This window comes from Haematobia irritans, chromosome 1, assembly GCF_050003625.1.
Source record: "Haematobia irritans isolate KBUSLIRL chromosome 1, ASM5000362v1, whole genome shotgun sequence".
NCBI lineage: Eukaryota > Metazoa > Arthropoda > Insecta > Diptera > Muscidae > Haematobia > Haematobia irritans.
In genome coordinates, this window is record NC_134397.1 from 67659494 (window position 1) to 67670388 (window position 10895).

Sequence of the window (10895 nt, forward strand, 5' to 3'; positions counted from 1 at the left end):
TTCCAACAAATACATACAAACGAATTGACGGTCAACGGAAACATCCGTAGACTGCCGCATTTGAGTTATAGCTGTACCATAACTCAGAGAAAGTAAAATCTGTGAGTTTTCTAACTCCCTGTATGCTGATAATGCATTAGAAAATTGTTAGATATGCGAAAGTTTGATGTAGGTATTGCAGTAGAAAACTTCAAGAACAATGGGGCCCATCTTCTTGATCTTCTAAGTATCCTTGCCCGCATGTGTAACGCTCAAAAAAGGGGCATGTACCAAAAGATCACACACTGGATAAACAAGAGCTTAATTAGGCCAGTCCTAACATATGTATCAATAGTTTTGTGGAAATCAGTGGAGAGGAAGTGTAGCTGTAGGTCTTGGCATAACCGCGACAATGAGGACAATAAAAATTAGATACTGATCCTTGCAGTGTTAAATTTAACAACAGAAGGGCGTACATGGGGAGTTGGGTCCCAGAATAGACAACAGATGGAAAAAACTGATACACCAGTGAATCAAGTTGGGTGAGAGTACCGGATCCATCTACAAAGGCCACGTTTGATGAATGAGTATTGTGACACATAGAGCGAAGTGAAACAATAGTCGGTAAGTCGTGGCTCTATAGTTTTTTCGAGTATCTTAATTTGCTTCTTTTAAAACCCTTACTGTGACAATATCCAGATACCATTTTCTCGATAAAAAGTTTCTCTTTAGTCAATCAGCAACGACAAATTTATTAAGAGATAATGTTACCTTTATTTAATGTCCTTTTTGGACATTTGATTCGCACAATTAAATATTCGTCGACATTCAACACCTCACTAGAGCACTTAAACTTAATCAATGTCCATAACACTGTTGGCGACTATCAAATATTGCATAAATAGGTATTCCCTCGGTCAATTGCCAAATATTTCCCTGGGCTTCCGTGTCATTTTGGATAGTTGCCAAAACTATTTGGTCCTCCATTCCTCTCTACCATCACCATAGAAGAATGTCAGTAGCATTATTTTAACTCAATTTTCAAATGGTTGGCTGGTTGCAAGAGACACTCATACATACCTGTCTAAACTGATGGCACATAAGCTCAATATGGAAGCAGTACAAAGCAAGACATCCAATGATATCCAGATATCACATAAAATCCAACCCAAGCGCCAACTTCCTGGAACAAAAACAAAATTAGAAAACGAAAAATATTATAAATATGCAATTTAACCAAGACCATAATGTTGTATAAGAGAACACATGAAATCATATTTCTATATAATTCTTTTCATGTGGAAAGTTAAAGATTATTGTGAAAAATCCTGAAAATAATTTTTCCTAGGAACAAAAATAATTCAAAAGGATCACTTCTGTGCGAGATGGCTGATATGTAATGCAACAAACTAAAGAGCTATATTTTTTTAATTTTTTATAAACTCCAAAAAGGGGGCAATAATGCCAACTGCACTTTTTTTTTAAATCCTCCACCACAGGGTGGAGGGTATATTATCTTTGTCATTCCGTTTGTAACACATCGAAATGTTGCTCTATGACCCCATAAAGTATATATATTCTGGATCGTGGAGAAATTCTGAGTCGATCTATGCATGTCCGTCAGCCCGTCCGTCTGTTGAAATCGCGCTAACTTCCGAACGAAAAAAACTATCGACTTGAATCTTAGCACAAGTAGTTGTTATTGATGTAGGTCGGATGGTATTGCAATCGGTCAACTTTTACGTATAGCCCCCATATAAACGGACCCCCAGATTTGGCTTGCGGAGCCTCTAAGATGAGCATATTTCATCCGATCCGGCTGAAATTTGGTACATGGTCTTGGTATATGGTCCCCAACAACCATGCAAAAATTTGTCCACTTCGGTTCATAATTATATGTAGCCCCCATATAAACCGATCCCCAGATTTGGAGAGCCTCAAAGAGAAGCAAAACCTGATATTTGGTACATGGTGTTGGTATATGGTCTCTAACAACCATGCAAAAATAGGTCCACATTGGTCCATAATTGTATATAGCCCCCATATCAAGCGATCCCCAGATTTGGCTTGCGGAGCCTCAAAGAGAAGCAAATTTTATCCGATCAGGTTGAAATTTGGAACATGGTGTTAGTATATGGTCTCTAACAACCATGCCAGAATTGGTCCATATCGGTCCATTATTACATATAGCCCCCATATAAAACGTTCTCAAGATTTGGCTTGCGGAGCCTCAAAGAGAAGCAAATTTCATCCGATCAGGTTGAAATTTGGAACATGGTGTTAGTATGTGGTCTCTAACAACCATGCCAGAATTGGTCCATATCGGTCCATTATTACATATAGCCCCATATAAACCGTTCTCAAGATTTGGCTTGCGGAGCCTCAAAGAGAAGCAAATTTCATCCGATCCGGTTGAAATTTGGAACATGGTGTTGGTATATGGTCTCTAACAACAATGCCAGAATTATTCCATATCCGTCCATAATTATATATAGCCCCCATATAAACCGTTCTCCAGATTTGAACTCCGGAGCCTCTTGGAGGATTTAAATATTATCGGTCTATAGTTAGGTGAGGTAAGGTGAAAGTGGCAGCCCGATTAAGTTTCAGACTCACTTAGACTATTCAGTCCATTATTATATATAGCCGATCCCCAATCACACAAAAATATGTCCATATCGGTTCATAATCATGGTTGCCACTCGAGCCAAAAATAATCTACCAAACTTTTATTTCTGTAGAAAATTTTTTAAAAATTTTATTTCTATAGAAAATTTTGTCAAAATTTTATTTCTATAGAAAATGTTGTCAAAATTTTATTTCTATAGAAAATTTTGTGAAATTTTTATTTCTATAGAAAATTTTGTCAAAATTTTATATCTATAGAAAATTTTGTCAAAAATTTATTTGTATAGAAAATTTTGTCAAAATTTTATTTCTAAAGAAAATTTTGTCAAAATTTTATTTCTATAGAAAATTTTTTCAAACTGTATTATATACATATTAATTGGCCTTTTTAGTTTAATATATATCACGTATGGACTAACTTACAATTTAGGAGACGGTGTTAGGTTAGGTTAGGTTATGTGGCAGCCCGATGTATCAGGCTCACTTAGACTATTCAGTCCATTGTGATACCACATTGGTGAACTTCTCTCTTATCACTGAGTGCTGCCCGATTCCATGTTAAGCTCAATGATAAGACGGTGTTAGAAAGTTTTAAGATACCTTGCCATCGGTAAGTGTTACCGCAACCCAAGTAATTCGATTGTGGATGTCAGTCTTTAGTAGAAGTTTCTATGCAATCCATGGTGGATGGTACATAAGATTCGGCCTGGCCGAACATAAGGCCGTATATACTTGTGAGTTTTTGAAAATGAGTTGATTTTAGTTAAATTTTGATTTTTGATTTTAGTTAAAATGAGTTTATTTGAATAATTTTTTAACTTTAATGGGATAAACTAAAAATAAGAAAAAAATTGTATACGAATATTGTGCACAATTTTACAAAAAAAAAAAATAAAAGAGATTAATATTTTCCTAAAATGAGAGAAATTTGCTTAAATTGAGTTCATAAGTCTCTGAAACATATTCTCTTTCATCGCGTTTATCACCATCGTCATGACATCTCTCTTAGGCGAGACCTCAATTTCCCCATCTAATGTTCCTGGTCGCTCAGCTAGGTTGTATGTTGTGTGATCATATGGAGACTAAATAATAGGGCTGTTTTCTTTTAGCACTGGATACCCTAAGCAGTCAAGTACTAAAAGAAAACAGAGTATTCGTTTATCCAGGACATCTCCAAAAAATATGCAACAATGTCATCAGCTGTTTAAAAACAATCACGGAAAACAAGTGAAATCTTACATTTTTAATGAAATGCTCAAATAGTAATAAATCTTTACTGCTGCAATTATTTATGACACTGTATCACTCATGTTATTCGATAAATTAGTTACAATAAATTCCTTTTGTGAATCTAAATAGCGTCACTTTATCAAAATGCAATCTGGCAAAAACCTACGCGATTTGCACTGATCAGATGCTCCGGATAGAACACCAATGCAACGACGTTCTGGATAGCCCATACAAAATTGCGTCCAGTTCTAAAAGAAAACAGCCCTAATGTAAAATACGGCGAGAAACTCGTAGCCGTATATCTTGAACCTCTAAGAGAACTTTCCCTTGCTGAAAAATTTCTTTCCCAGTTTGCTTGGTGCTCCGCCACACAAGCCTTAATCACGGACGCAATCGAACGATTCACCCTTTCGGAAGCGTTTGCTTGTGGCGAATAAACGGCATTTCGTATATGCCTACAGCCATATTGATCCAGGAAGGATTGGGATTCCTTCGCCACAAATTGTCTCCCGTAGCCCGAAGGTACTACTTGGCGAACTCCAAATTTATGAAATACTTCCATGCAGAGGTCGAAGTAGAACGAGTACTATAAAGATGAACGTTTTTCCTAACTTTTAGTGGGAAAACTACCTTAAAAAACTATTTTAATTCTTATGCCCTCCACCATAGGATTGGAGGAATATTAACTTTGTCATTCCGTTTTTAACACATCGAAATAACAGGTTGGCTGCTAAGACCCCGGTCTGCCACATAGATGGCATCGCTAGTATTAAATGCATATTATTTTTATATAGTACCAACCTTCAAATGATTCGTGTCAAAATTTGAAGTCTGTAAGTCAATTAGTTTGTGAGATAGAGCGTCTTTTGTGAAGCAACTTTTGTTATTGTGAAAAAAATGAAAAAAAGGAATTTCGTGTTTTGATAAAATACTGTTTTATGAAGTGAAAAAATACGGTGGAAGCAGAAATTTGGCTTGATAATGAGTTTCCGGACTCTGCCCCAGGGAAATCAACAATAATTGATTGGTATACAAAATTCAAGCGTGGTGAAATGAGCACGGAAGACGGTGAACGCAGCGGACGCCTGAAAGAGGTGGCTACCGACGAAAACATCAAAAAAATCCACAAAATCATTTTGAATGACCGTAAAATGAATTTGATTGAGATAGCAGAGGCCTTAGGTTAGGTTAACCTAACGTGCTGGTCATGTCATTCATCAATTAATGGATATGAGGAAGCTCTGTGCAAAATGGGTTCGCGCGAGCTCACATTTGACCAAAAACAACAACGTGTTGATGATTCTGAGCGGTGTTTGCTGCTGTCAACTCGTAATACCCCCGAGATTTTCCGTCGATATGTGACAATGGATGAAACATGGCTCCATCACTACACTCCTGAGTCCAATCGACAGTCGGCTGAGTGGACAGCGACTGGTGGACCGTCTCCGAAGCGTGGAAAGACTCAAAAGTCCGCTGGCAAAGTAATGACCTCTGTCTCAAAATAGGCCTCAGTTTCGGCGACCACCTCTTCATTGTAGCCAAATTTTTTCCATGCGAGCATCCTTTTGAGGTCTGAGAACAAGAAAAAGTCACTCGGGGCCAGATGTGGAGAATACGGTGGGTGGGGAAGCAATTCGAAGCCCAATTCATGAATTTTTGCCATCGTTCTCAATGATTTGTGGCACGGTGCATTGTCTTGGTGGCACAACACTTTTTTCTTCTTCATATGGGGCCGTTTTGCCGCGATTTCGACCTTCAAACGCTCCAATAACGCCATATAATAGTCACTGTTGATGGTTTTTCCCTTCTCAAGATAATCGATAAAAATTATTCCATGCGTATCCCAAAAACAGAGGTCTTTACTTTGCCAGCGGACTTTTGAGTCTCTCCACGCTTCGGAGACGGTTCACCAGTCGCTGTCCACTCAGCCGACTGTCGATTGGACTCAGGAGTGTAGTAATGGAGCCATGTTGGGTTAGGTTAGGTGGCAACCCGATGTATCAGGCTCACTTAGAAGTTCCACATTGGTGAACTTCTCTCTTATCACTGAGTGCTGCCCGATTCCATGTTAAGCTCAATGACAAGGGACCTCCTTTTTATAGCCGAGTTCGAACGGCGTTCCACATTGCAGTTAAGCCACTTAGAGAAGCCTTGAAACCCTCAGAAATGTCACCAGCATTACTGAGCCATGTTTCATCCATTGTCACATATCGACGGAAAAACTCGGGTGTATTACGAGTTAACAGCTGCAAACACCGCTCAGAATAATCAACACGTTGTTGTTTTTGGTCAAACACAGAAAAAAAATTCACGAAAAATTTTCCAATTAAAATTTTAATTGAGTTTTAAAAAATATTCAATTAAAAATTTAATTGAATCAACAAATTTTTTAATTGAAATAAAAATCAATCACAAAAATTAATAGTATCAATTAATTTTTTAATTGGATCAATTAATTTTTAATTGACCTTCAATTAATTTTTTAATTGATACTATCATTTCTGTGATTGAAGACATTTCAATTAAAAAATTAATTGGATCAATTAATTTCGTGATTGAAACAGAAAAAAAATTTTTTGTGTGAATGTGAGCTCGCGCGGCACCCATTTTTCACAGAGCTTCCGCATATCCAAATATTGATGAATGATATGACCAACACGTTCCTTTGATATCTTTAAGGCCTCTATTATCTCGATCAACTTCATTTTACGGTCATTCAAAATCATTTTGTGGACGCTTTTGATGTTTTCGTCGGTAACCACCTCTTTCGGGCGTCCACTGCGTTCACCGTCCTCCGTGCTCATTTCACCTCGCTTGAATTTTGAAAACCATTCAATTATTGTTAATTTCCCTGGGGCAGAGTACGGAAACTCATTATCAAGCCAAGTTTTTGCTTCCACCGTATTTTTTCCCTTCAGAAAGCCGTATTTGATCAAAACACGAAATTCCTTTTTTCCATTTTTTCACAATAATAAAAGTTGCTTCACAAAAGACGCTCTATCTCACAAACTAATTGACTTACAGAGGTAAAATTTGGACACGTATCATTTGAAGGTTGGTACTATATAACAAGTAAGTAAAGTCTAAAGTCGGGCGGGGCCGACTATATTATACCCTTTACCACTATGTAGACCAAAGATTTGTGTTACCATTTCAGCTCCTTCAAATTTGTTGGGCATTATATGTGGTCAATTGTGGGTTGTGATGTATTATTTGGCCTAGTTTATTTAAAACTCGACCGTTTTGTGGAAAGTGTGGTATTACAGTGTGAAATATGACTACGAAATTTGAACCAATTAGATCAAAAAGCATATTAAATATATTCTCTGAGGAAACTATCGAGTCAACTGAAGGAAACTCCCATTGAAAATGGGTCTAAAATATGAAACATTCTACCCAAATCTGGCGTATATTTACAAAATTTGATGCAAATCAGGCTTCAACTCTGGCTTTTGTGCAAATCGGACGAAATATATATATATGGGAGCTATATCTAAATCTGAACCGAGTTCAAACAAATTTGGCACAGTTAACCATACTATTAAACGCACTCCTTTTGCAAAATTTGAAGCAAATCAGTGTAAAATTCTGGCTTTTGAGGCCATATAAGTTCAAATCGGACGAAAGGTATATATGGGAGCCATATCTAAATCTGAACCGATTTCAACCAAATTTGGCATAGTTAACAATATTATTAAACGTACACTTTGTGCAAATTTTGAATCAAATTAGAGCAAAATTCAGGCTTTGGAAGCCATATAAGTGCAAATCGTACGAAAGATATATATGGGAGCTATATCTAAATCTGAACCGATTTCAACCAAATTTGGCACAGTTAACAATATTATTAAACGTACTCCTTGTGCTAAATTTGAAGCAAATCAGGGTAAAATTCTGGCTTTTGAGGCCATATAAGTCCAAATCGGACGAAAGGTATATATGGGTGCTATATCTAAATCTGAACCGATTTAGCTGATGTTTTGCAGGTTTTACGTGACCGACAAAACATTCAGATGTACGAAATTTGAAGAAGATCGGTTCATAAATACGTGAATTATGATCAAATCGGTGATAAATATATATGGCAGCTATATCTAAATCTGAACCGATTTTTTCCAAAATCAATAGCGATTGTCTTTGACCCGAAGAAAGACCCCATGCCAAAATTGAGGACGATCGGACTTAAATTGCGAGCTGTACTTTGTGCATTACATATACAGACAGACGGACGGACAGACAGACAGACGGACATCGCTAAATCGACGCAGAATTTAATTCTAAGCCGATCGGTATACTAAAAGATGGGTCTATGACTATTATTTCTTGGCGTTACATACAAATGCACAAACTTAGTATACCCTGTACCACAGTAGTGGTGAGGGGTATAATTAATTGCTTCAAAAAATTAATTGCTGAAAATAATTGTTTTGATTGATTTTTGTTTCAAATAAAAAAATTGTTGAACCAATTAAATATTTAATTGGATTTTTTTTTGCAATTCAATTAAAATTTTAATTGGAAAAATGTTGGTGCTTTTTTCTCTGTGTGTATATATATCTCGCAACAGAATGTGAAGGACTTCAGATGGCATTGAAAATGTCGTTAAACACAGTATAAAATAGTCGGCGTCGTTCGACTTCTATGAAGTTGGTCAATTGCAATTTAATTATAAATAAATATAATTTCTCCTTTATATTCAACATAAAGGGCTCATTTATATTTTGTTCAGTGTAAATGCCCTATATATTTTCTTTTGCCTCTTATACATTAAGTACATTAACAATATTTTTGAAATGAAAATCCAAAGTACTTACCTACTATATAGACCATAACTGCTGGTGGCATAACACACGTTCCCACTAGCCAATCGGTAATGGCCAAATTAAGGACAAAACAATTTGTCACTGTACGCAGACGACGTGTTGTCAAAACGGCTAAAATCACCAGAGTATTACCGACCACAGTGACCAATATGAGGAGCATAAATATGGCAACAACCAAAGCCTTTGGCCAAGCCATACCAATCAGATATGAGTCCATCATCGATGGTGCTAATGTCGATGATGATGATGGTGATGACGTTGACATTATTATGGCTGGTATTGCTTCTGATGATGATGAGGAGGAGGAGGTGGCATTTAAGATAGAATTGGCTGGGGCTATAGTTGTAAGGCCGGAGGTGATGATGGCTTTGCTGATGCTGGAAATATTGTTGGGATTCATTGATGGTGTTGATGAGGACCATGTGAAATTGCCCAACAAAGCCATGGGAGTGACAGCCACAAAAGCATCCAGTGAATGTGCTAAACTATTGCTCACATTTTCCAAAGGGGTCAAAGAGGTCTCCAATACATCGGCCACTAATGATAATGCCACTGGCGTAGGCGGTGTGGCAGAGGACCAAATCGTTGTTGTCGATGGTAATAATATTGGCGAAGACATGTTGGATGTTGGAGTAGAGCTATAGGCCACACCGGAAGAGGCAAGTGATGGGTGAGATGAAGGTGATGTTACATCTAGTAGTGGTGTAGCATTTAATGATGATGCTGACGATGCTACTGATGATGAGGAGTTATAAGAAGCACGTCGTCTAAGGAATGTCGTTGGCAGTCGTTTTGGCCCATGATATTCTGTTATTGTCTTGCTATGGACCTTTTCTCGAGTTGGAGAACTCATAATTTCAGTTGTATTATAGGCCTCTGTTGCCAAGGCAGCATCAGCCAATACCTGTTGTGCTGTAGCCTCTATTGTGCCATAGATTAGAGGTAACAATTGCAAATGCATGTGGATAATGGAGGTGGTGGTGATAGTTGGCATAGTACGAATAGTTTGTCCGTCCTTCTACCAACCTACGGGTAGTTGAAGTCTTGCAACACTACTCACTCTCACCAATGTTACCAGTGACCACTACAAACACTTAAGGCCATTTCACCTTCTTCTTCGGTTCTTTTTTTTTGGAAAATTGCAATGCTCTTCGTGATATATTTTGGTGAAAATCACCAACCCAAATGCCTGGGGTTTTAATCTCTTAAGGATGTATTCGTTTTGTGGGCTTTTATTTATTTCCCTGTTTGACTTAAAGGATATTTCATTGCTGGTCTCATAATAGTGTTAAATTCAAAGTTGAAAATGTTAAGGTCTTTTTTGAGGAATTTTTATGGTATTTTTTGAGGTTTTAATAGCTCTCCTGAACAACAATTTTTTAGTCCTTAATGATTCGAAATCACTTTGATGTTCTCCTCTATGCGTGGTGATGGTTTTACTAATAGTTGTTGTTTTGAATTCGCCGTTCTTCTGTTTGGTCTTTGGCACTGGTGTTTTTGAATAATGTGGTTGGCAAGTAGATCCTTGTTGCTTGGTTATGTTTCGATGACCTCAACTTGGAAAAGTTTAGTTTTTTGTTTTCGTTCTTTTGTTGGTGGAGCTTTCTTCAATTAAATTGTTCACTTTTTCTAGTCACACTTCTATTTGTCTTCAAAGGGAATGAGTGTTTGCTTTGGCTTTTTGCCAACAAAAAAAAAAAAAAATACCACGAACTATAACAAAAATTCCGGCATAAAACTACTTTATTTAATTGGTTTTGAGACTTGCGTATTTTGCTCACGTGGGCGCTTAGGGAGTAGCCTGCTCGAGGTTTTTTTTATACCCTCCATCATAGGATGGGGGTATATTAACTTTGTCATTCCGTTTGTAACACATCGAAATATTGCTCTAAGACCCCATAAAGTATATATATTCTGGGTCGTGGTGAAATTCTGAGTCGATCTAAGCATGTCCGTCCGTCCGTCCGTCCGTCCGTCCGTCCGTCCGTCCGTCTGTTGAAATCACGCTAACTTCCGAACGAAACAAGCTATCGACTTGAAACTTGGCACAAGTAGTTGTTATCGATGTAGGTCGGATGGTATTGAAAATGGGCCATATCGGTCCACTTTTACGTATAGCCCCCATATAAAGGGACCCTCAGATTTGGCTTGTGGAGCCTCTAACAGAAGCATATTTCATCCGATCCGGCTGAAATTTGGTATATGGTGTTGGTATATGGTCTCTAACAACCATAC

The 10895-nt window shown here is 37.5% G+C and overlaps 1 protein-coding gene across 1 annotated transcript in view; it reads right to left on the reverse strand.

The window, feature by feature from the left end:
• TyrRII (Tyramine receptor II) overlaps nucleotides 1-10473 on the reverse strand; it is a 48763-nt gene extending 38290 nt beyond the window's left edge. The window contains exons 1-2 of the mRNA XM_075290672.1: nucleotides 8652-10473; nucleotides 1060-1162 (exon numbers count right to left, since the gene is read on the reverse strand). Coding sequence (XP_075146787.1) covers nucleotides 1060-1162; nucleotides 8652-9654 — 1106 coding nt within the window. The 5' untranslated portion in view covers nucleotides 9655-10473. The remainder of the gene's footprint in view (nucleotides 1-1059; nucleotides 1163-8651) is intronic.
• Between the last annotated feature and the right edge of the window lie 422 nt (nucleotides 10474-10895).